This window comes from Nipponia nippon, unplaced genomic scaffold, assembly GCF_047370975.1.
Source record: "Nipponia nippon isolate SJK-2023a ecotype South Korea unplaced genomic scaffold, ASM4737097v1 scaffold_1, whole genome shotgun sequence".
Classification (NCBI taxonomy): Eukaryota; Metazoa; Chordata; class Aves; order Pelecaniformes; family Threskiornithidae; genus Nipponia; species Nipponia nippon.
In genome coordinates, this window is record NW_028262290.1 from 65169581 (window position 1) to 65195514 (window position 25934).

General features: G+C 35.4%; 1 protein-coding gene across 16 annotated transcripts in view; it reads left to right on the forward strand.

Moving 5' to 3' along the window:
• ZNF236 (zinc finger protein 236) overlaps nt 1-25934 on the forward strand; it is an 84184-nt gene that overhangs the window by 20276 nt on the left and 37974 nt on the right. For 14 of the 16 annotated variants that reach the window (XM_087757927.1, XM_087758000.1, XM_087757967.1 and 11 more), the window contains 9 exons: nt 1671-1795; nt 5128-5300; nt 7740-7886; nt 9848-9919; nt 14707-14910; nt 16488-16716; nt 19046-19318; nt 21475-21678; nt 24859-25003. In XM_087757927.1, coding sequence (XP_087614053.1) covers nt 1671-1795; nt 5128-5300; nt 7740-7886; nt 9848-9919; nt 14707-14910; nt 16488-16716; nt 19046-19318; nt 21475-21678; nt 24859-25003 — 1572 coding nt within the window. Of the gene's footprint in view, nt 1-1670; nt 1796-2338; nt 2378-3923; nt 4178-5127; nt 5301-7739; nt 7887-9847; nt 9920-14706; nt 14911-16487; nt 16717-19045; nt 19319-21474; nt 21679-24858; nt 25004-25934 lie in introns of those variants that run through there. The other 2 variants (XM_087758016.1, XM_087758007.1) reach the window with 2 other exon arrangements.

The following is a 25934-nucleotide window of genomic DNA, read 5'->3' on the forward strand; positions in this document are numbered from 1 at the left end:
AGCTTCAAAAAATTTTTAGGGTTTAAAATTATTGAGAACCTTGTTCCCTTAAGTTTTTTCATAAAGTGGTTGCACTTTTCCTTCCCAAAAAGGTGTTTGTGTTTGAAACATTTGAGTGGAAAACTGTTATGAAGTTTTATAATTTAAATTTAGTACCTACCTTTTGCTAAGAAGAAAACGGTCATTATAACTCTAAATGAGGCAATATTTTAGAAGGTGATCTGATCTTGAAGGATTATCACTGCAGTTGTCTCCAAACTGGATGTTATTTCCTTTATTAAAATGCCACAGCTATAGTTGAAACAGATGTTGTTGGTCATCAGAGAGCATATTCTGACCATCAGGTTGGTCTAGATCTGTCCTGAGATGGAAAGAAGAGGAGGTTTTAACATCTGTGCTGTTCTCTCTCCTACTCTTCAATCTTAAGTTGATTTTGCTCTGGATACTTCAGTAAATTTTGATAGATATAATTAATATGAAAAATTAAAATATGTAACCCAAACTCTGTGCTCGCTCTGCAAGAGTATAAAAAGAGTTTACATATAATATTGTAATATGTAATATTTGTTTGAAGTAATTGGAAGGGGAAAATGTGCTTTCCTTTAAATAGACACCGTATATCTATGTTCTCATAGAGTAGCAAGATGCGTCATTGGAGCAGAAGTTTAATGATTTCCTGTGTTACGCGTGGGCTGTTACTCCCCTGCTATTTTTCATATTGTTATACCAGCCTGTGTTTCAAGGTGGTGGTGTATTTTGCACATCTGCTTCGCATTAGCTAATCTTATTTCTCAGTTGTTCAGAAAAACACCAGCTATTTAAATTTGTATAATTTCAGTTAGCTTTAAGCAGTACTGACAAGCTGGATTACAGTATAGGTGTAAATACTCAGGCACTATGGAAAATGTGGAGCGCTCTAGATACCACACTGCCTTCTGGTTTCACTTTCTTTAGCTGAGTTATTGTAAAGGTCTTTTAATATCCCCTAGGCATTTGGTTTTTCTTTTTTTTCCCAGCATAAAATCAGTTGTTGTTTTTTTCCACATTGCTGTTTTTCAGCAGTCATTTAAACTAATTAGTTTTGTTTGTAGAGAAATGAGTTATAGGAGTTTATATCATCTGTTACCATGTCTCTGTGGAGATAGTGGTTTGTGTTTGAGGAGCAGCGGTGAGTATTTGGGTCATTAAAGTCTTAACCTGTTTTTGTTAGACCTCAGCAACTGCATTTGTGCTCTAGTTCATGAGATCTTCCTGTTCTAGTTAAGAACAAAAGTCTTGCTGTGTTCAGGCAAAAGAAATGAAGTTGCACAGAGTTGAAAGTTCCCACCAAAATAGTAGTTGCGAAGTCACTGTATACTTCTAGCAGAATACCGTGAAAATGTCTCTAGAGAACCTCTAAGAAGTATTAATTTTATTACAGAAATAACTGTAAAATTATTGGTGTTTGTAGGCACTTGGAAAAGCACTCCATTTACATTGTTCTTTTAATATCATTAAAGAGTTTGTTTTTAACTGTTGCAGCTGATGCTATACATTGTCATCAAATTTACACTGTATGTTAAAAAAAGATGGGGTAAAATCAGCTTCTTCAAAATAAGGTTTAATATTAGGATTAAGAGGATTTTATTTAAATTCCTTTTCTTTTCTTTTCTTTTTTTTTTAAATGGCAGGGTATCAAATACCAGATCTTATAACAGAAATATTGACAGAAGTGGGTTTACCTATTCCTGTCCTCACTGTGGAAAGACGTTCCAGAAGCCAAGTCAGTTAACACGACATGTTAGGATACACACAGGTAAGACTGTGGAAGTAATTATTTTAGTTTGCATTTGTTTTACGAAATTCAATTAATCTGTGAAATGCTAAATATTTTTCTCCCAGTTGGGACTTGAAATAGTATTAATACATCTGGCTCATTAGATGCTGTTACCTGTTGCTTTAAAACACCCTTTATGTAATTCCTTTGCTTAGGAAATTTACTTTTAAAAATCTTTTTAACTGTTTCTAATGATACACATCTGGAAATTTTAAGTACTTCCCAGGTTTCATTTGTTACAGAATACCAGTTTTGCTACTTAAAGTTTCAATGGGCCCTAAAATTGGAATACCTAGATAAGGGCCAGTCAGGTACTCTAAATAAGATCTTACACACTATAGAGAACAGGTTCTAAAATTTACAATCACAAAAAGAGTAGAAATACATGAGAGTGAATAATGCTACTAATGTAATAGTCTTGCTTTTGGTTTTAGATTGATTTATTTAAAGTTACTGCCATATATTTTCTGTACTTACTGTAACTGCCATTTTCAGGATGTCTGAAGTGAACTTGCAAGGTGATACGCCTAGATTGTAATTTTGATACTTGAAGAAGAGCAGGTGACTGTTTAGTTTTGCAGAATGAATAGCAGATAGTTTTTGCAAAATTAATGTAATAAATATGTGCATTTGTTTAACCCCTAAGCAACTGAAATAATGGAAAAATGCTAAATACAAAATAATACAAGTTTTTGAAGTGTACAGAGGACTGTAAGAATAGTTCTCAAACTTAACCAAAATACATAATATAGCATAAGTTTGTCTTTAAACAGAACCTTCATTGAAGGTGCTCCAGTGATGTGTGCTATATATGTATTTTCCATCTTGTGAATAAATTGCTGTTTGTCTACTTTTTAGCTAATTAAAGTAGTAAATTATGTAAGTGTGCAATGTCGTTTGTATTAGCAGTCTGTTCAGACAGTGATGTGACGAGTTGACATGTACAAGAATGACTTTGCCAAGGGAGAAATAAAAATTCCATTGCGTGACTTTCTTAGGAATCTCTTTAAGCTTTATAATTTAATTGTGTAACAGTAACACAAGAGGTCACCCTTGTACCTGCTTTAAAAGTTGCCTCAAAGTAATAGCCAAAAAAAGTCATTGAAAATTAAGTTGCTTATTTTAGAGTTTTGTATCTATTTGATACATTATTTTAGATTATTCTAGTCAGAACTGAAGAAACAAAATTATAGTTGGTTGAGGACACTTTTCTAAAGCTTCAAAAGTTCTAGAGCATTTGTAGTTCTTATGAGGAGTAAAAAGGCATTTGTCTGTTGGGAAACCAGAGGCAGAAAATAGAGCCCCAATCTGCACATGATGGTAGGTCATTTTAAGTTCCAAGAAGGTTGTGAATACTCATTTAATATTTGTGAAGTATGTTATTACTTCCAATCTGCAGACAATCTGTCTGGCATCCAATTGCTTGAGGTACCGTAAAATATGTAGGAAAAAAGAACTCTGCTTTAAAGAATTAAAGAATTTAAGTCTTCAATTGTTAAAAGAGCATGTCTGTGCTACATGTACAGCATTACATTAGTGTCTTAATTGCAATACTTTTTTTGTTCACAGCTATTAATTTCAAGCACTCACACCCTTTTGGGGAAAAAAAAAATTAAGTCTCAGGGATTGCAATTCCCATATTAATAACTAAGTAATGAACCCCCCATTCCCCCTCTCAAATGTGTATTTTATTAAGTTACACTTGAGAAATACAGAAGTTCCACATTTCCACACTAGAATTAAGATATAGTTTTTATAATGAAATTCTCTTAAATAGGGAAACTTAACCTGAAGCAATACTTCTGTGTGTCCACCAGCAGCTATTAGTGGAAGCTAAGCCTTTTACCTATGAAAGCCCAATATTAATTTTGTCACTGTCTTTCAAGAACTGAATCAGTGTTCTGTATTTTAATCTATATTAAAAAATACACAGTTAAAACCTGCAGACCTTAAAGCAAGAACAGAAAATACACATTCCTTCGGAGTTGATACTATGTGAATTACATGCTTGTAATCTGTTTCAGAAAATAGCTGCTTTTATTTCAAACAATGTGAATTTAATTAAGAGTTAGTCGTTTTAAACTAGATGTAATTACAGCTATATAATTGGAAGTCATATAAAAATATTCATTAAAACTGCTTTTGTGTGCATAATATGTAGCACATTCTAGTACTTACTGGTGTAGCAGACATAACGTACAGCATGTTCATAGTGTTTTTGCTATAGAAATGTGCAAAGGCAAAGTGTTAAATGTTCTCAAGGTCCTGGAGTTACCACAGCTAAATTGTTTCTTTAAAAGAAAAAAAAAGAGTAATACTGAGTTCACAGTGGAGATTTCCAGTAGTCAATTAAGACACATGGTAAGTAAGAAACTGAACTTTTTTTTCTTAGTATCTGTGTGTTTAAAATATGTAGCTTTGTAATATGTTAATGCATTTCTATTATGTTTTGTCACTTACAATTTCTGGGGAGTTTTTCATGGTTGATCTGTTCATGTAGAAATAACTGTAAGTATGCACAGCACTGAGAACATCAAAATCAGGAAATAGTGACAGAGCATTCCTGTAAGGATATTGCTTAGATGTTCTTTAATGTTCAGTAGTAATATGAACATTCCAGGTTTTAAAATTATTTTTGAGCAGGGCTGTACAATATCTCATATAATAAAAACATTGTTTTATTGCACATTTCTAATAAGTGGTTATAGAGAATGAATAGGTATTTACTGGTGAGCGGGAACCGTAGGCCATCTTTTGCAGTGTTGCTGTAAGACTTTTTGATTTTAGACTAAATAAAAGGTTAAGTTTTTGACTGTTAGTTATTTACTACTGTCCATTACACCCTCTGCTCCCCCGTTTGTTTCTGTGCAGGTATATGCATTTTATTGGATTTGGTGTAAAAGAATGGCGCATGGTTTTTTTCTTTTCCTCTTTTCTTTCCCTCCAGTGGTTTTGCATAGCAACTTCTGAGATCCTCCAAACCAGAAGTTGAACGAAGCTGTTCTAAATAATTGTTTCATACAAGTTTCATTTATTTTATGCATTTTAACTGATCATCATCAGCTAGGTCATAAAACTTTTTCACAAAGCTACATCTTTATCAGAGTAGATGCTGAGATTAGTAGATGAGGTAAACAATTTAATTGTCAAAACAACTAATAACATATGTTTTTGTGTTTATGTGTGTGTATGTACGGATATCTATATGCAGGATTTTATTTTAACTGATAACATTTTTCATTTAGATACAGGAAACGACTAGTATTTATTTAAAGCCCGTTACCCCACATGCTGCTTTGTTTCCCTTTCAGGTGAAAGACCTTTTAAATGCAGTGAATGTGGAAAAGCCTTTAACCAGAAGGGGGCATTGCAGACCCATATGATCAAGCACACTGGTGAAAAACCCCATGCTTGTGCCTTTTGTCCTGCAGCCTTTTCTCAGAAAGGCAATCTTCAGTCACACATACAGAGAGTTCATTCAGAGGTAAATACGATTATTCATAAAGTGGTTGGTGCTAATATACTGCTTATTTCATTTTCAGTATTTAAATTATCCTGTTTGCTATTCCTATGCTCTCTGGCGCTTTCTGCAGCCAATATAGATTTACTGCTGTGGTATAGATTCTGGTTTGTTGGTTTTACCTGCAGGCTTTCCTAAAATAGCTTAATCTTAGTAAATGTGTACTTAGGATAAGTAGCACAACCTTTTTTTACCATTGTCTTTTCAGTACATTGATAGATTAACAAATTATTCGTGATTTTATGTGTATAAAAATGTACCTGTGTCAGTCTTGGGAGAACGAGGGCTAGAATCAGATGAAACTAAGCCAAAAGCAGCAAAGCAGAAAATGGTGAAAAATTTCAAGGCCAAACAGCAACCCCTAACTCCATCATAGAGCATACTTGCAATTTGTCTTTGAAGTATATATCTTACAGCCTTTTTCAGAGGTTTTTCAGTTACAGGTAGAAGAAAATTACAAAATAAGATAAAAAACATTGTCGTCTCAGACCTCTTTATGCTGATTTTTTTCTTCTTCTTTGTGACAGACAATTTTTAAGATTCAAAAGGTACTGCTATGATAATGTAATATAATCTTCCGAGCAACATTGGCTATGCAACTTTGTTCAGTAATTCCCTTGCTGACTTTAGTGATTTGTGGTTGGAAATACCCATAGAAAGAGACCTAGTTTTGATTTGGAAGGTATAAATTGATAGAGGCAGCTTTTTTCTTTCCTCTTCCCCCCCCCCCTCCCCCCCCCCCGCAGAATATCATCTCTGCTCTCACTCTTTCCCTTAACTCTGTCAGAGATTTGCTTTCTTGTTTTCCATTTTTTGTGTTACAACGATAGATCTTATTTATTGGATTTTTTTTTTTACTAAGGATCCTTTTAGTGTGTTAGAGTTTCTTACTTTTATGATATGGTCCTTCATTAAATATATCTTACTGTTTTGTACTACGCTTAATTATATTAAATCATGTGTTTACATTTCATATGACTTTGTGTGACTAAGCTTCCTCACTGACCACAGCTCCCTATATGCAATAGCTTTTGCTGCATAAAAAAATGCACCAACATTAATTTTGTAACTTACGTTGATTTTTTTCAATATTACAAGATTGTTGTAAATCAACAATCAAACCAAAAATATTTTTCACTTTTTTCTGTTACTCTTGTTTTTCTGTAAGAAAAAAAAAACGAACACCCTAACAAAACTAAGTTGTGGGATAGGGGACTTTATTTAAATGCTGCCTCTTGATCATGTCTTACACTGTGTTTCGTGATCCTGATCCTGCATTTTAGTTATTGCTTTGGATCATTGGTTGATTTTTTTTCTTTCTTGCTGTCTCTGTGTTTCCTTCAAGACTGCATGCAGAACTCTATTAATTCTTCATTTTATCATGAGACGGTCACAAAATAATGTTACAGGTGGTAATGAAACAGGTTAATTCTCACTTTGTTTATCACTGTTTAGTCATACCTGTATTTTATTAGTTGATACCTCTTTCTTAAAGTCTTGTTACCTGTTTATGCTAATGTCAGAAAATACAAAATTCTATACTATATTGCAAGCAGCGTATTTTCTTTTGAAGACTTTGTTGTTCCCTACATATTGGAAGTACCGCACTAGTTCTTACTGCTATGTGATAGACTGAGGAGGAGAGGGAAGTGAGGATGGTTGGAATCTGCAAATTTATCTGCTTTATTTATCTCAACCCCTTGGCCTGAGAGTCCCAAACAAGTTGCTGCTGATCACTTTCTCATCCTGTGCATTCAAATTCAGTTCAAACTATATATTAAGCTTCTGTCCCCTTCACTGTGTTGTTTTTTTCGTAGTGGTTCCCCCCGCCCCATGCAGTCCCTATGGCCTTTGGCCCAATCTGTCTTGCCTTCATTCTACTTTGACGCGAAAAATGGGTTTTATTTTTTTCTTGGAAATTTATGAAAGATACGTTTGCAAAAGTAAACAGAAGAGAGCCAAAATTTGAAGACAAATTATCTGTATTTTTTCTCTTCATCTTTCTAAACATCCATTTGTATTATGTATGATGTTACATCTTCAGGCACATCTTAATTGGTAAAGTTACATTTCAGTTTTGTTTCTAAGTGTGTAACGGTAGGAAATTGTAAGGAGGGAAAAGTCTGAGGCCTCATTTGCCAGATGACGTTTGTTTTGCTCTCTGGTGCATTCCAACGTTGAGAAGTGGTAATAGGAGATGACAGTCAGGCACGTAGATTACAGTTGACTTGATATCTGAGAGATACCAGACTGATTCCATAACTGGATATCAGTACCTTGGAAAAATAAACCATTTTAGCTCTCATAACCCCATAGTATATTTGTTATGTGGGTAAATAATAAAAAATATAAAATTTGGTAGATTTAGGGAAAATTTAAGTAGGTTTTTTTGTTTTATTAAAGGTGAAGAATGGTCCTACATACAACTGTACAGAATGTAGCTGTGTCTTCAAAAGCTTGGGTAGTTTAAATACACATATCAGCAAGATGCACATGGGTGGTCCACAGAATTCTGCCAGCTCTTCAACAGATGTATCTCATGTCACAGCGGTAAGCTTTGCTTGATATATTGTGAAAATGCCTTTAAGAGTTCACTTAGATCTATGTCTTAATTCCAGGAATTCTTCAGGTAGGTTAGAACTAAAAGACCTGTGGCTGCTTTTTGTCTTTTTAAAGTCTTGTGTCATTTTTGGACTTGATTTGCATTATTAAATATTGACAGAATGTAAAGTGGCCAAGTATATGCAAAAAAGGATTTACAGTTTGAGTGTTTATATGAAAATACAACATCTTATTCTACAGCTAAGTAAAATATAATTCTGGTGCTTACAGATTGTGTGTGGAGGAAAGGTTGCCTCCCCAGAAAACATAAAAATAATTATGAAGTTTTGCTGGAACAATGAAATCTGGAACTGTTCAAATTGTATATTAGTTTTAACTCATTTTCAGAAATTGTTTGTATAATTCTAGTTCATATAAAGACATAGTGGATTCTTCTTTTGAGTATTTCTGATAACTTGTTTTAAATGTTAGCTTCTTATTTGACAGATCATAAAGGAAAAATCTTAGCTTTATTGGAAGCACCGAATGTTGTTTTTTTCCTTTACCAAGGTACAAGAAGCTAAATTTCAGAAAGTGCTTCTGGTTTCATAAGACTATTTTATTTTTTGAGCCAGTGCATATTTAATGTATCACAGTACATTTTTTTTTTTCTTTGGATAGAACTACCTTTTTTACCTTTATTCCACTCTGTTTCGCATCATTTCCAACTTTTGTGCTTTAAAGGTCAATGGATGACAAGTAATACCAGACTTTGAAGAGGAGGGTTAAAATTTACTGTCTCAATTTCATTATGCAGCTGTATCTTGTTGAAAACAAGTGTCTAGTAGTGTTGTTTGGAGAAGCATTTTTCTTTTTTAGATTTCATAAAGTTTTTTGTATGGCAGATGCTATTTGTCTCTTCAGGTTAACTAAAAGAAAAAACAAAAGACTGATGTCTCCTATTTGCTTGCAAGTACATATAATCTCTACATCTCTTTGTACATCTCTACATTCACAGGCCTAATCTTAAAAGCAGAATGGAAAAGGATTCCTTCATATTACCTCATGTTTGCTTTCCCTGTCCAGCTGTGTTTTTCTTCTTTTAGTTTGCTTGAGTATTTTGCATTTACATTATGTATTGATGTTACAGAAGTGTGGTGGTGTTATCTTTGCTGCATGCATACTTCTCTGCTTGCATGAAGGAGGGGAAAAATAAAGAATACCTCCGTACAATAGTATAAGCAAAATAGGAGAAAAAATTTTCTTTCTAAAAACAGATGCCAAGAAGTTTAACAAGAAAGAACAAAGATAATAATTGACATGTCAGTTGCATGTGAAAAGAGTATTACACTTTTTATTTTTAATTTTATAGCTGAAACTGCAGGGATTTAATGATTGATTGATTGATTTTTATTGCTATAGAAAGATGGTACATTCTCAGATTAGCACTAGCATTCTTATGTTAGAACTGACTTCTTCATTCTGCTAAAAACTTGGAGAGCTTCTTTAACAACAAATCTCCAGTATAATAATTCTGTTCTGAAGTTTGTGATCAGTCTCTGATGTCCCTTGTTATATACCTGCGGATGAACAATGATTATGTACTTAATACAACAAAATCCAAAAGTTGAAGTCTCCTGAAGTGCTGTGCTACCGAAGAATGCATTCTTGTGTGATACATGAGTACATCTTGTAAAATATGCTTACTGTAAGGTTATTTGTATTTTGCCGCATCAGTGCTTGTGGCTAAGGTATTGGTTTCTGTAACTTGTGTTTATTTAATGTATGTAAACTATGAGCAACATTAGTGATTCTAGGTGCTGTTTTATCTCTCCCATAGTCTCATTTTTTCTGTCCCTAGTCTCCATACTGTGGGAAAATGAGCTGTGCTACTTTTATGCATGATATTAGCTATGTTTTTCTTCTTTTTGTACAAAGGCTTAAAATACTTTATTTTCACTTCTTTGTAGGACTCTGTCACCCAGCCTTTAACAACATCCCCTGCTAATCTTTTGCAACCTGTTGATAACAAATGGAAGAACGTAAGTGTACAGTCATTGCCATATTTTTGTGTCAAGACTAAAAGTGGGAGAAACTTTACAGAATTTTGTAAGCTTTCATTTAACTGGTGGAAAAGGATATGCAACGGGCCTCTGTGATAAATTGATCAGCTAATATGCAAAGGCAAACTTCTTGGTGAATGCGGCAGGTTATTTAGGAATGGAACAGGTCTTGAATGGATTATATTCCTTCATTCATGATATGGTCATGATTTGCACATAATTCTGTTCATTAGGTCTTCAAAATGGAGGCAAATATTCTCCTGTATAAAAAGACCAGAGGAGAGTAAGGACTTTCATGAATACCGGATTATCCTGCCCATCTGACTTTACTTCACAGGGATACCATGGTTTGGGTGGAGAGGGAAGAAGCTGTGTTGGTGCTGGTTGAGTTGGTTGGAATTGAGGCAGCAGGGGAACCGTGGGGCTCAGGAGGAGCCCGTGGAGCCGGGGAAGGGCTGGCTTTCTGGAACCCTATAGCAAACAGTCTTGATGTACAGGCAGGCAGGTCTTGACATGCCAGTCACAGTGAGAGTATTAGCCTGTTTTGTTCAGCTATGTAGCATGTTGTTTTTCAGTTATAGGTTTCAGTGTGGTGTCTTAGTGACAGACTAATTTGACTTGCATTCCCCCCTTCCCAACTTCAGCCACTGATTATCTTCTCATGTACTAGAATCTACAAAACCAAGAACTAGGAAATGTGGCTGTATTGCTTTAAAGTCACCATAACCAGTCTATCCTCTTTCTATCTTTTGCTGTGAATTCAGTGTTTCAGGACCAGTTAACTTCAAGCTGAACAGAACTGATGTGAACTAAATAATTACTAATATTTGCTGTATTAAATAAATAGTTATACTATGTTTCTTATAAGACTTTAAAAAGTATTAAGAATGGCTGTTCTTCAAAAGCAGTTTATTTTAAGTAAATTTTCATTTTTTTAACCAATTGAAATTATTTTCCATGGTAAGGAGTGGTGTCAGAGGTGATGCCTGGTTTTTAGGCGGGGATGTGTGATGTGAAAGCGCAGGTCTGAAAAGACAATCGTCAAGTGTGCCAAAGTGTGTGGTTCCCTGTACTTGATGCAGAGTGCCAGGTTTTTCCCCAGTGAGAGGTGCCAGTTGGGAGCAATGGATCCCATTGCCCCCTCCTCCCAGAACTACCTGGTGCTCTTCGCTACTGAGTGGGAGAACCGGTCTCGTTCCATCCTTAGTCTTAGTGTCTTCAAACCTGTTTCTTCTCCAGAGGATGACTTATTAACTGCTGAGCCACCAAGCAGTTTAAGTGTGAACCTTTACAGAGTCAACTTCAGCTTATGTGTAGTGGATCTAGGAAACCAAGCAAGGAGAAGCCTGAATTTGTAATCTAGTATTTAGAGCAGAAACCTGATTTCTCCCTCCCCTTGCTAAGGTACCTTCTACTTTTACAGTAGTAACTACATACTGCAACATGTATGGGAATCTTGCAGCAAAGGAATGCGCAGCATCTCCTCAAAACTAATGCAGATAGACCTCAATGCTAAGGTGAATCAGCAGCGATTTTGTTAAGCGTTTTCAGATATTCCTCCTTTGATGTACTATCTGCTTGTTTCCGTGCCTGCAGATGCACAGCCTGCTTGTTTACGTGCAGTTGCTGTTCATTTGTTGAACTAGGATATAGGCTCAGATTCCTCTATGGGACTGTACCATGTATCACAAGCAGTTTTAAAAAAATGTATAGGTACTTTTATTTAATGTTAGCTTTTTAGTAAATAGAGCTGGTTGCATCCTTAATGATTCTTCCTTTTCCTTCTTGTAACGGAGGTTATAAAAAAGCAGGGATACATTTTGTATTTGCAAAGAGAATGATGTACTAAAATTAACGTGAGGCACCATGAGTGATTTTTAAAACTTTCTGAGAGAACTTGTAAAAGAGGTGCGCAGGGAATCACCACTGTTACTGTGTTTCCGATGTAGTCCCTTGGAGATTAATTCTTGACCCTACATTACTCAATATTTTATCAGTGACCTGGAAGAAAATGTAAAATAATCACAGATCAGGATGATACAAAGATTGAGGTAATTTATGAAGAGGACAAATCACTGATGAAGAGTGATCTGGAGCGGGATGTACCAAGCAATATATGTTCTGATATGGCCAAGAATAAAATCACATATAGAACAACAGGAAAAGTAGGCCATATTCACAGGATAGGAGTTTTCAAGGATTTTAAATTCCCCTTATAAATAAGGGTGGAAGAGGTAATAATTGATGTATCAGCTAAGAGTTAGGTTTTCCTTGCCTGGAAAGATTAGGTTTTGTCTTTTCATTTAGAGAAGAAACTTTTCATAGAAATGAAAAGCTTGTGTGTCTTCTGTATAGCATTCTGGGAATTTTTGCTTTTGTCGGTTGTCTGTTTATAGTGTTCACTATTCATGAACTGTATTCAAAGATACAGGAGGAAGCAGAGCAATCAGAATACTTGAAGTATAATGTGATGTGTTTTAGTATTGAGGAGATTCAAGGTGTATTATGTGTTTTGCCCATCAGATAAAATATTTAAGGATGACTTGCTCTGCTGCTTTGAAGAAAAGGGAAAAAATCTGTAATCTCTTTAATAGAGAAGAGAAAAAAAGTTTTGAGGGTTGAAGCTGGACAAATTCGCACTGTGAAATGAAGGATGGAGTTTTAGTGTGGATAATTTACTGTTGGAGCAACTTGTTCAAGTTGGATAGCAACAGAAAAAGTTACCACAATAAATTACTTGATTTAAAGAACTGCTATAATTTCTGTACAGTTACTTTACTTGAAGGAGCAATTCACTCGGAGCAGTCACGCGATCTGTGTTACACGGCAGATCAGGCAGACTAAGGATGATCACAAGGTCCACTATTCTAATTGAACAAATGTGGAATTATGAAGTAGTAATAAAACACTTCATTCTATATGCTACTTTTAAAATCGGTTATTGAAGTGAGACCTACAAAGAGACCTCTGAAACTTTTTATAATGAACAGGGTATCTCAATAGTAATGGTAACAAACTTCATACACGTGCATATGTATGTATTATTTTTTCAAAAAAGATAACCTCCATGAGACTGTGTATAAACTGCTGTATAATATTGAACACACTGGCTAAATACATGTAATACTGTAATTTTCATGTCAAAGATGATGTTGAGCAGTTCCTTCATTAACAATTTTTTTTTTCTCTTGCTAAAGCCAGGGAGAATTTTATAGACTTTTTAGTGGAGGCTTGCTGCTCTACTAAAGAGCTTCCCTGAATTCTGTTTCAAGAAAACTAATGATCTCTTTACAGAGCTCTTAGCAAAACTCTTTACCAAAACACTTTGCTTCAGTTCCTGTTTATTGCAATGAAAATACAATATAGTGTGTTTTATTTTGTAAAATACATATTGAAGTGTTTATAGCACTTTTGCTAAATTGGAATCTGAAGAGATGGAGTCTTTCCATCTGTCCCACTGGTGAGGTGAAAAAAGATGAACTAATGGTTAAATCAGCAAAACAGCAAGTGCTATTCTCGCATGCATGCAAGAGAAAGAGATAAGCATTTTTTTATATAGTCTCATGAGAAGGCATTAAGAATACTTCATGAAATTTGCAGGATATAATTTGAGCCAAGCTAATTTTTCTTAATACATTTCTTTGTAACCATCTTCAAATACAGTGACAGTGTCATTTTAACTGTCCAGTGTAATATGTCAGTGTAAAGAAACTCTCAGGGGAGTTTTCAGATTGGAAGAAATATTACACACATGAAGCCTAAGATTGTCCTTTGTTAAAAATGATCTGAAAGAAGATAGTGTTTTATATACGTGAGTGTGTGCATGCACGCCTGGAAGTGATTATTTTTAGAGAACAGAAGTGAATATTAGAAGCAAATATCCAGTGTGTTCTAAGAAACAGAATTATGGGGCTAGCCATTATATAAATATATATTTCTCTTTTCTGCAGTAAAATAAATGATTGAAATCAGTTGTTTCAGTAATGGTATGTTTATGGAGTCCATTTGTTGTAAGGAACAGAAGTTTATAAATGAGGAAGAACAGAAGGAGTCTTTATTTCTGATTTTAAATCTGATTTTTTATCACTTTTTTCCTTCATATTTGTTACTAAGATAGCCTAAGATACAATTATCAAATCAAAGATTAAGAAATTTGATTTTTAGACTTAAAGGTTTTTTTAGTATTTTGACACAGCTCCATGGATATTTAAATTTTTGGAGTATTAAGAGGGTCTTCTAAAGCTAAGAGATTTAGATGATTGAAAGTTGAAGGGAAAAAAGTTAGTAGTTTGATTGTTCTGAAAGGTTTTGATGTAACAACACAAATAATTTCATACAAAAAAATCTTGACTAATAGAAGGTTATTTTTCCAAAGAACTTGCTTTAGTTAAATGTGGTAAAAAGGCAGCCATGTCAGTGCCATTTATTTATTTTGGAATTACTTTTCATGTGGCCTCTACATGTGGAAGTCAGTAGTTGATCCCTGTATTTTGTAAACTGGTTGAAGGTTCCGTACTTATAATAAACTTAATTATAGCTGTAAGCTTACAGTTGCTTGGGAAGAACTCCGGAAAAGGGATATACAGAAGCAATTCTTTAGTGGAGTGAGCAGACCTTTAGTGACAGCCCTGTATAATCCTTATGTCTTATGCAAGTGGACATCCTTGTAGTGGACAGTTAACAGGTGTTTGAGATAAGGGATCCAAACAGATCCGTTCATATATACTTTTAATCTTCTGTTACAAATGTACTGCTGTCTGTTTCAGGCCACGCATTTTCGATCTCCACTTCTTCAACAGACAGACAACCAGGTGTCTTCAGCTACTGCTCATCAGGGTCAGCAGGCTGTAACTGATGTCATCCAGCAGCTCCTTGAGTTATCAGAACCAGGTCCTGTAGAAAATAACCAGCCTCAACAACCCGGTCAACAACTCAACATTGCAGTGGGAATCAATAGAGATATTTTGCAGGTAAAGAGCTGTGTGTGAGAACAGCTTTATGTTCCAGTGGTTTCTTTCTTGTTTTTATTTTGGTGAAATTTATTCTCGGTATTTTCAATCATAGCATTCCTTCTGCATTTCTAAATGATTTATCAGTCAAGAAAGAATTGTAAAGATCTACTGAATGAGTATGGAATGCACCAAGGCATCTTTTTGTGTAATTTTACAAAAGCAAAGTTATAAATATTGATTACATGACCTAGAATAAAGCTTTAAGTGTACGCACCCATACATGGACATATTATTGATCCCTTGGCCTTTTTTTTTTTTTTCCTGTTGCCTAGAAGCAGCTTGTGGCACGTCCTTAAGTTATGCCGTGCTTAAAACATGATGACATTTAAGAGGGGAAAAATATTTTTATCTGGTTAAAAAAATGAGAATGTATATGGGGCCTTTATCCTGTTCTAATTAATAAGGGCTATTTGAATATTTCCTGTTGGAGCAAAGAAAATTCCTTCCTGGGTCAGACCAATGTTTTGTCTAACCCGTTGTTCTGTCCTTGATACTGGCAGTAGGAGATGCCATGTAACAGAAGAGATGCAGGGCAGTAATTCAACTGTCTATGCTTGTTCTGCAGCCTCCACCGCATAATGGAACAGGGGAGAGAATATTATTCTTTAGTATTGGTGGTAGCTTGCTAACGGTTAAGCTATTTTTTCACCTCTAGTCTTTTAAGTACCATTTAAATTTCTTTTAGGAAGACTCGAATGTTACATGTAGCTATGTGTAGGTTCACCATGTTACCTGTGCTGAGTTCTCTAATGTCGGAATGTGATGGTTAGTTGCACCAAATTATAACAGAAAATGTAACTATTATTGTGATAGCTGCTAAACAAAAATAAAAAATTGGTCTTTGAGGTTGGTTCTTTAAGTTATTGTATGAGCATCACTAGCCATATTATTGTACAAAATAAAAATAAAACGTAGTTTTCTTCCAAGTGATCAAATATTTGCACGCTCCTACTTAAACGTGTGTTTGAGGTCTTTGATCCAGAGCCTTTTCAGACACAATAGTATCTATAAAGATGCCTACACTCCGGTCCCTTCCAGGTGTACGTAAAAATGAGCGCATAGCTCTTGCCTTGGTCTGATGGTTATCAATGGTTTGTTAAGAGAGGCTTTTGAGCTTTTCCAAGCCTTTCTTTGGTTTAGCATTCTTCCTTATTCTTTATATCATCTATGGCTTCTCCACAAGCTGATGGGCTTCAATCTGACCTTTTATGGGGAACTATTCTCTTGTGTAGTAGGCATAAGAGAGAGCTTTATATTCGTGGCGAATGCTTGATTCTGTAGAAATGATTGGCACTTTTCTGAAAGGCAGTTGTTGACATGTGTATTAGTGCAGTAAATCCAACTTAAAGTCTCACAGACAATCAGAAGTCAGTGTTGTATTAAGAATGCTTTTGCAAATTTGAAATCCAGCTGAAACTCTGGGAGGATGAGACATTTAATTCCTTTAATTATATTTGTATTGTATCTTTTAAGAAAAGTTGGGGCAACTGTGGAATGTTTGTTTCTTAATCTGCAAGTTTTTTGTTCTCTTTTAGCAAGCTTTAGAGAACAGTGGGTTGTCTTCAATTCCCGTGCCTGCACATTCTACTGACTGCAACCAGGCCAAGACTCCTGGGGCCCAGGATCAGAACCCAGATGTCCAAACTCTCTCAAATCATCAGGCTGACTCTAATAATGCAGAACAAGATAAGGAGCAAGAGAGTACAGACAAACTGGATAAAAAAGAAAAAAAGGTTATTAAGAAAAAATCACCGTTTTTACCTGGTAATGTTGCCACTACTTGCTACTTTTTGTGCTATAAGGACTATAGTATTTGTGGGTGTGTCAATGGCTTTATAAAGGGATTTCCCAAAACATGTTGTGGATCAGTTGTGAACTTCATGTACTCTTACCTAAAACACAGTATGTGTAGAAGTTATGATCAGTAGCATTTATAACTTCCATTATACTGATGCAAAAACATGTTAAAATGGCATTAAGTGAAGCTGCACTATTAAGTCTTCTGCATTTAGATCAGTGGAGTTTTTGGAAGAGGACAAAAAAGAAAGAATATGAATCTCTTTCCCTCTTTTTGCCATCATCCTTCTCTGAGAAGGGTTGGGTTTTCATGGTGTGTCCCAGAGCAGAGAGTTCTTGCAAGCTCTTAACTCTTTGGAAGCAAGGCCTCGCAGAGACCGAAGTGCAGTGCTGCTGCCTCATGCGGATCTTCACTGGTCTAGGCCATATAGGGAAGGATGAAGGTTGACATTGTGGATAATACTTCATGTCACCTGTGTTTGGAATCACAGTACTGATGTGATATTGTCACAATAAATGCATGTTAGTATTCCACCTCTGTACTGTATTGTGTGTATGGATTTTGTCTCTGTGTGCTTAAATGCAACTTCAGTGTTAAGGTTGCTCAGGCTTTAAGGTTGCTAGAAGTGGTTTGTTTGAAGTATAGCCATCTTATTTGTAATGGCTGGCCTGGTGGAGACAGCTTTATAATAAGCAGTCACTGAGTTCTGTCTGTAGTATCTTCATAGATACATTGATGTTGCTTTTTTGTTTGCAAGGGAATGAGTAATTGATCCAAAGTTGAAAACTCATTTTGTCCAGCATAACAGTGCTAAAAATCAACATTAACTTTCCTCTGGTAATAATAACTGTTTTGTTCCTGGTGTGTAGCAGTAACAACTCTCTAACTGCAAATAAAAATGAAAGGTCACTGCTGTACAGTCCAATACAACTGCCTTTATTTCTTGATAAAATAACATAACCTCAGTGTATTGACATAGTTTACAGAAAAAAAAAACACTATGTTGACTAATTTAAACCAGTGAATATCTGACATTGAACAACATGTATGAATTAAAAAATCTGATAGGATTTAGAAGCTTCTTTTGTCATTTTTTGTTGAGAAAAGGTATGCTGTTGCTTTAGGACAGAGTTTAGGGTTCTTGGATCATAAAACACCTTTTGTGGAAAAAGTAGCCTTAAATTGTATATCTTTCAGGACTTTTTACAAAATTTTTGCTCCTTTAAAAATTTACAAGTTGTAATTTAAGTCTGAATTTGGAGAAGAGAGGGCCATATAAAATATCTAACCCAGGGAGTTAGGTAAGTGTTTAGTACTTAAAATAATTTAGTGTCGTTATGGTTGAGGAGTTATATTCACTGTTGGATAATTTTGTGTTAGATGTGGTCTTTATAAGTTAACTGGTTGTCCTGGTTTTGGCTGGGATAGAGTTATTTTTCTTCCTAGTAGACGGCATAGTGCTGTATTTTGGATTTAGGATGAGAATAATGTTGATAACAGACTGATTTAGTTGTTGCTAAGCAGTGCTTACACTAGTCCAGGACTTTCTCAGCTTCCCACGCTCTGCCCGGTGCACGAGAAGCTGGGGGGGCACAGCCAGGACAGCCGACCCCGACTGGCCCAAGGGCTGTTCCATGCCGTGTGACCTCATGCTCAGCTTATAAACTGGGGGAGCTGGCTGGGGGGCAGTGATCGCTGCTCAGGGATGGGCTGGGCATGTCAAAACATCAGTTGTGTGGTGGTGGTGGTGGTGGTATTATCTCTTCCTCTGCTGTCCTATTAAACTGTCCTTATCTCAGCCCATGGGTTTTCTTACTTTTGCCCTTCTGATTCTCTCCCCCATCCCACCAGGAGGGGGAGGAAGAGCAAGTGACTGTGTGGTGCTTAGTTGCTGGCTGGGGTTAAATCACAACACTGGTATATTGTATTGTATTACACCTACGTTCTGTATTTCTAAGTGGCATACAAACTGCATTCTTTCTGTTCTGTGAAGTCAAGACATTTCTTAGCTTTTTTTCTTTTTTTTAACCTTCTTCCTTTTCAGTAACATAAAAATGTTTGAGTTTCAACAGGATTCTCTTAGGTTTTGTCACGCCAGCCCATCACTATTTTTGTGAAGTAGAATGTATTTGATAGAGAAGTTAATTATCTACTAAGTGTATTGTAATGGCGTCTATTTGGCAAAGTGTTTTTGTGTTTTGACTGCTTTGTATAATGGTGTCAGTGTAGTGGAATTTGTGAAGAACTGTTAAAGTGTTTCCAACACGTTCATATTGATGTTGTTCCTTATTTTAGGTTCTATACGTGAAGAAAATGGAATAAGGTGGCATGTTTGTCCATACTGCTCTAAAGAATTTAAAAAACCAAGTGATCTAGTGCGCCACATTCGCATTCACACCCATGAGAAGCCGTTCAAGTGTCCCCAGTGTTTCCGCGCCTTTGCTGTTAAGAGCACTCTCACAGCACACATAAAAACACATACTGGCATTAAAGCTTTCAAGTGCCAATTTTGTATGAAATGCTTTTCCACCTCAGGGAGTTTAAAAGTTCACATTCGTCTACATACAGGTAAGGCCTCAAAATTGCTTTTCTATTTTCTATGATGTGGTTGAGAACTTGAATGAAAAAAGACAATGTAAAGCACTTAAATCGTAGAGATGTCTATCATGTCATTGATATCTACCAGAGAATGAACTGGTTTTAGTGTCTTACATGATGAACTTAAATTTTTGTCATAACTTTTTAGTGTTTCATGGCTTTGAAACTTTGGGCTCTTAGAAAAGCCGTGGACATTTAGTTTTCTGATTATGAGTCAGCTGTTGCTCCCTTTTAATATTGCTATTGTGAGTGTATTTAACTGTGCTTTCTAGAGAGTCATACTCTTAGAATTTGAGTTCTGATTTTACTTATTCCCAGTCATGTTTCATATTTACTCTGCATCTTTTCTTCCCTCCCCTTCCACACACTTTTTGATAATTTCCCTGTATCACTCAGGACTATTTGGTTACTTCCCATTTTATTTTCACAATAGGTGTTGCTTGGTGTTTTCACCAACTTACTTGTTTTCAGTATCTTACACTGCATAACCTAAATCTCCTCTGTTCATATGCTCCTTGTTTATATCATACATGATGTCTTCAATACCTGTTTTTCTGTGGCTGAACTTCTATCCTCTGCATGGAGAAAAATGAATTTTCCACGCTTGGTGGACTACCTGGTTGTTTTCCACTTTTCTTTCTTTGTTCTTGCAGGTAAAGCTTTCCGCAAGATAAGCTTGTAAATGTGCTGCTCTTTCCTTTCACTCCTGTTTATGTATTTACATTCTGCAAAAGTATCATTCATTGGCTATGTGCATTTGGTGTTCAATATGTTTTATAGTCAGACGCCTTTAATCCATGTTGGATTCATCTGCAGAAAATTTTTCACTTTGTTTTTTTGTAAACTTGTAAACCAGTATTTTTTCTGTTACTTTAAAGTCAACCTTACCTTATTTAAGAAGTCAAACTCGTTCAAAGTGGCAAAACCACTAGTTAGCTTGAAAAATAGGTAGTCTGGTGTTAATGGAACTCCAGCATGTAGTTAGCCATCGTTCAGCACACTTGTTTTTCCTGTCAGAGATGTTTGCTTCTTCCTCTGTCTAGCAGATTAGGCTTACTGGGTCAGGTTAGAGGTTCATCCAGCCCCGTATGCTGTCTCTAATGGCAATGTGTGGAAAAGGGGAAGCCTACAGTAATGCTTCTTAGCAGCGTACAACTAGCTTCCACTAACCTTTGGGTTGAGGGCTTTATGAAGCAGGCTGTACCTCTGCACTAAGCAGCACTTGGTTGATTTTTTTTGTTCCAAAGAACTCTAGCTAATCGATTTTGAACCCATGTGAACTTACTACTAGAACAACCTAACATAATGAATTCAAATGTTGAGCTACATGTTGAGTAAAATACTTTCTGTTGCTTTAAATATTCTGCTCAGTATCTTCGTAGGATGTTTTAGTTACTGTATTGTGAAGAATGGTTCATTCTTATTTCTTGTGCATTTTTTCCACCTGTGATTTTATAGAGCTTTCTTCATAATACCGAGTCATGTTTCCTAGCCTTCTAAGTCCAAGACTGCCCCTTGAACAAAAGCTGGAAGTTTGTCAGCTTTGCCTGTCTCTGTAACTTACCAAGTTCTCCAGTATCCTTCCCAAGGAGATTTCTACCAGATTTTGCTTTGCAAAAATCTTTCTTTAATAATGCCTGTTGGCATGCTTTTTTGACTGCTATCAAACAGTGTTGACCTTTTCAGAAGACCGATCCAGAATTTCTTTAAACTTTGTCACATCACTGCTCTTCCGTTCTGATTACGTATCATCTGTCTATGTGTTTGCCGATTCTTTTTTCTCACAGTTTTTTAACAGTTTCCTTTGGAAGGACATTTGACCTGCTCTGTGCAATTCTTAGGATGGTTTCTGGAACCCTTTGAAAATTGCTGTCACTTTTGCATCATCTAGTTTCCTGATAACAAGCTTGCTTAAAGTGATGTGTTACAATCAGTTAGTAGTTCAGCAATTTCATAACTTACTTTTGGTTGGATTTTATGGATCTGTTTTGAAAACCTATTTGACAATAAACACCCTGGTAGAAAACAAAAAAGAAAATACAGAAAAGAGAATCTGTATGCCAAAGCTACGTTTCTGGGGCAGTAGAAATAAAATCAGAAACTAATATTTTTCTAATCTTTTGCAGGTGTTAGGCCTTTTGCTTGTCCTCACTGTGACAAAAAGTTTAGAACATCGGGCCACCGGAAAACTCATATTGCTTCCCATTTTAAACATACTGAACTAAGAAAGCTGCGACATCAACGTAAACCTGCAAAAGTTCGAGTAGGAAAGACGAGTGTTCCAGTACCAGACATTCCTTTGCAAGAGCCCATACTCATAACTGATTTAGGTAAAGAGCGAGTAAATCCATGCTCTCTTGAAATTTGGATTTCACTGGAAAGTAGAGGTCACAGTTTAATCAAGCAAATGCATTCAGAGCTTACTTAGAAAGATGCACTTTGACATAAGTCATCAGAAATAATCAGGCTTCAGAAAAGTGCCATATTTTATAGTTTGCTTGCCCTAGAAATAATAAGAAGAGTCTTTTTTATTTAAAGAGAAATTGTATAATCCTTACCAGAAAAAAAGCGTGTGTGTTTTTACATTACATTAGGAGAGGAGTTTAATTTAACTATTGCTAGACTGTTGGTATAGAAAAGATGACAGACAGTTCATGACCTAGATTCTTCTTGAGATGATCATGTTTATTCAAATTACATATATTAATGAGGTGGTGCGTTACATGATTTTAGTGTATTTGGTATAATTGTGACCTCAACCGAATTAGTGGCAATCATTAGCGGTAATATTTCAAAAAAGGGCAGAATAATTCTGGAACATGCTATAGAGAATTCATACAGTTATTTTAATTCTGTTGTAGAATAATTGTTACAACATTACGTAAACCCACTTTTTGGAAGAAGGTAAGTTGTCGTACAGCTTATTCAAGACAATATATATTGTTTTCCAGTAGAGGTCAATGTAGTGGGCAAGGCGTTTACTCTTCATTGTTGTTTGACTCACCAGTCTGCTAACCTCTGCCTTGTCTGTTGTGTAGTCATCTTTATATAGTAGAATATTATATTGGTAATATCTTTAGCCTAAAATCTTTATCACTCTTTAAAAATCCTTTTGCTTTCACTGCTTCCAAGAATTACCGTATGCAAGGGTAGTGGTTATTTTGGTATCGGGTATGAGAAACTTAAATTTTCAGAGTAGCAACAAAACTTAGCTTCAGATGTTCAGATCACACAGTATTTCTTTATTGAGTGAACCCTGGAAACAGATACACTCCTATTTCTTGATTTTAAAGAAAAAAGCACTTCAATTAAGATCTGTGCAGTGAAATTCTGTTTTTTTGGAAAAAAAAAAAAAACCCAAAACAAAAAAGAAATACTATAAAAGAGGTTTCCTACAGGTACTGATAACACCTAAATTCTGCTGATATTGGAGTGTTTAATGTAAAAATAAGAAGTTCCACCATTTGTCTGGAAGGTGTCATGTTTTTTTCAACCCCCTAACAATATTTCCACTGTTCTCAGAAAAAAAATCTTATTTCTTGTAGAGGTGTCAAGAAACCAGTATTGTTGCTCTGTACTAGTGTTAATTTTTGAGTGGCACCTTTGATGAAAAAAAATCATGTTGATACATATTTCGCTTTTTTAAAAAGTCTCAATTACTCTAAAAATCTATTAAAAAAGTCTTCAAATTGTTCTCTACCTGTTACAATGCTTGTTTCATTTTATTCCATTAGTCAATTGCATTTATTGACTAGGAATTGTAAAAAATTATTGTAATTTTTCTAGCATGTACTGTGGTTCCAAAGGTGGAACTGATGTGAGGAAAAATAATTTTTTATAGAACTCAGAACTATTTTGCTGACTTGCTCTATCCAGTGTAGAGCCACCTTTACCTATTCTAACATTTTGGAGAAATGTTTAATTTATCCAAGTGGAACAGGTTGAGTAAATGCTTTGGAAGTCTGTTCTGTTATATAAGTTGTTAGGAATTTCTTCAGTGCTTCTGCAGACCAGAACCATTGTAACCTGGGATATGCTCACAACTTAGTGAGCTATCATTCATTAAATGAATTATTCTGCTTTTATATGATCAAAAATAATTGAGAGTCAATATTTGTCATATGAAATTCCTTCTCTTCTGATTTGGAAGATTTGTATCATCTTCTGAACACTGCTACTAACTATCATCACAGAAGGATGCCAGAGGAAATTTAGAAAATAGCATTGTGGTTTTGGTGGGGTTTTTGGTTTGTTGTTTTGGGTTTGTTTTTTGGGTTTTTTTTGTTTGTTTTGGGTTTGTTTTTAAGAGAAAATATTTTTACTAGACCAACTGAGTTAGTTGGGGAAGGCGAAGGAAGTTTTGTCATATATATATTTATGTATTTGTGTAACATACAGATAAATTTGTTCTTTTTTCATTGTTGCCATCTCTTTCAAAATTGAGAGAATTCTGTCTCCTTGTCTTCTGCTCTTTTTGATTACATTTGGAAGTCAGCAGAAACCCTTCAGGCTTTCCTTTCTGAACATGAAACATAGCATGCTAGATGAAGCAGTCTGAGTAAAGAAAAGATGGCATAAAAGGCTTTTGTGGTGAATATTTAGGACCATAAAAGGGGTCTTCTGCATATTTGTTGAAACTTTGCATCACTCCCTCAGCCTTGTATATTAGTATTGTGACGAGTACTTTTGAGTTCACAGATGTGTGAATGATGACGAGTTTGTTTTTTTTACTTGAGAAGTCTGCTACTGTTCCCATTCTGTCGTGGTGTTGGGGATGATGCCCTTCTGTTGGCTGCTACAAGACAGAATACTCTTGAATTAGCAGTTGGACATTTAGTAGCAGGAACTTTTAACTGATTTTCCAAAATGACACTTGACTGACTTCAGGGACCAGTGGATAAAGAGCATTTGTTTAAATAAGTTGGGTTGAGGTTTTGGGTTCTTTTTTTTCCAATATGTTTTTGGAGGTACCCAGAGAATTAGCAAGACTGACTGATTAGCCAAAGTAGATGATGTGCAAATACAATAATTTTTAATGGACTTTTTTTATCCTTTAGGTAAAGGCAGATACTTACCTGGTTTGTACTTTCCACAGAATGCATATTAAATATTTGTCAAGTTATAATGCATAACTGGGGTACATAGATTGAATGTCATTTGGTTAAGGTGGAGGTTGGAAGAGCAAAATATTATTTGATTAGCAGTGAATTCATAACTGTCAACTTTTCTAAAGTTAATGCTTATTTTGGACATATGTGAGGCTTAATGTAGTGAGCTGGACCTACAGATAAAGAAGAGCTATCACTAAAATAGATAGCATGTGCAATATAATATGTATAATGCTAAATAGATGCATGCATAATTTTAAGTGCTGAAAACATGCTCATTTTCTTTACATTCTTGCATACTAAAAGTCACTTTTTTTTCAAATACTAGCTCTTCAGACTACTGCAACTTTGGAATAACTTTACCAATTATTTTTTCCTTTTTGTGTGTGTTTATTTGTGCAGGTCTTATCCAACCAATCCCAAGGAATAGCCAGTTCTTCCAAAATTATTTTAACAATAATTTTGTGAATGATGCAGACAGACCATACAAATGTTTTTATTGCCATCGAGCCTATAAAAAATCTTGTCATCTTAAACAACACATCAGGTAAAATAAATACAAAGAAGAAAGGAAATGCATGTAATAACAAATTTATGGAAGAGCATGAATTTATATAGTGTTTGCTGAAAAGACTTCTTTTTTTACCGTCTCTAAGTAATGAACCAGTAATAATTGATTTTTCTGGTAAAGTTGGAGGAGACTTTGGACTGATTCATACCTATGTGCAGTCCTAGCAGTAGAAGTGGTTGTGTTTAGTGTGCAGTTTAGCTTGTTAACGCTCGGACTCTTTTTTCCTAAGCTATGTGTAGAAAATAGTAAGCATTGCTTGTGAATTCTTGTCATAATTTTGTAATTGCCTACTCCAGATCATCTGCTTTGCATGTAACTGCTATTTTTTGAGAAGGAAATCAGCTTTTTGTTCTGTGTGCTGTTTTCTGTGTACTAAACCTAAAAGAATTTAGGCTTACATTGTAATTGAGTAAACGTTCTTGGGGATCATTTTTTTGCTTGAAGTTTAGTTGAAGTTCCATATAGTGGGTGTTTTGTTACAACCACAAGGTCATGGAGTCACAGAAAAATTTAGGTTGAAGGGGAACCAGTGGAAATAACCAATACAACCTTGTTTCCAAAAGAAAGGCTAGCTTCAGAGTTAGATTGGATTGCAGTTTTACAGGCAGTGAGCTTTGACATTTAGTTGAGTTATCAAACATTGCTCCCATAGTTTATAAACTCTGAATAACTGGAGGAGAACATATGAAAAAACCCACCAGAAATCATTACTAGGATATAAGGAAATTTTCCAAACAGGCAGGTGGCAATCTGCTTGTTTCTGCAACGTAAGCTCTGTACAGCTTTCTCACTGTCTCTGATTCAAATGAGTTCCTCACGCTCTCCTTACAAATCAAGTTCTGTATTGGTAGGTTCTCAAACTGGCTTGAAACATTCTTGGTTTTCTATATGCTGTCTTAATGGGAGG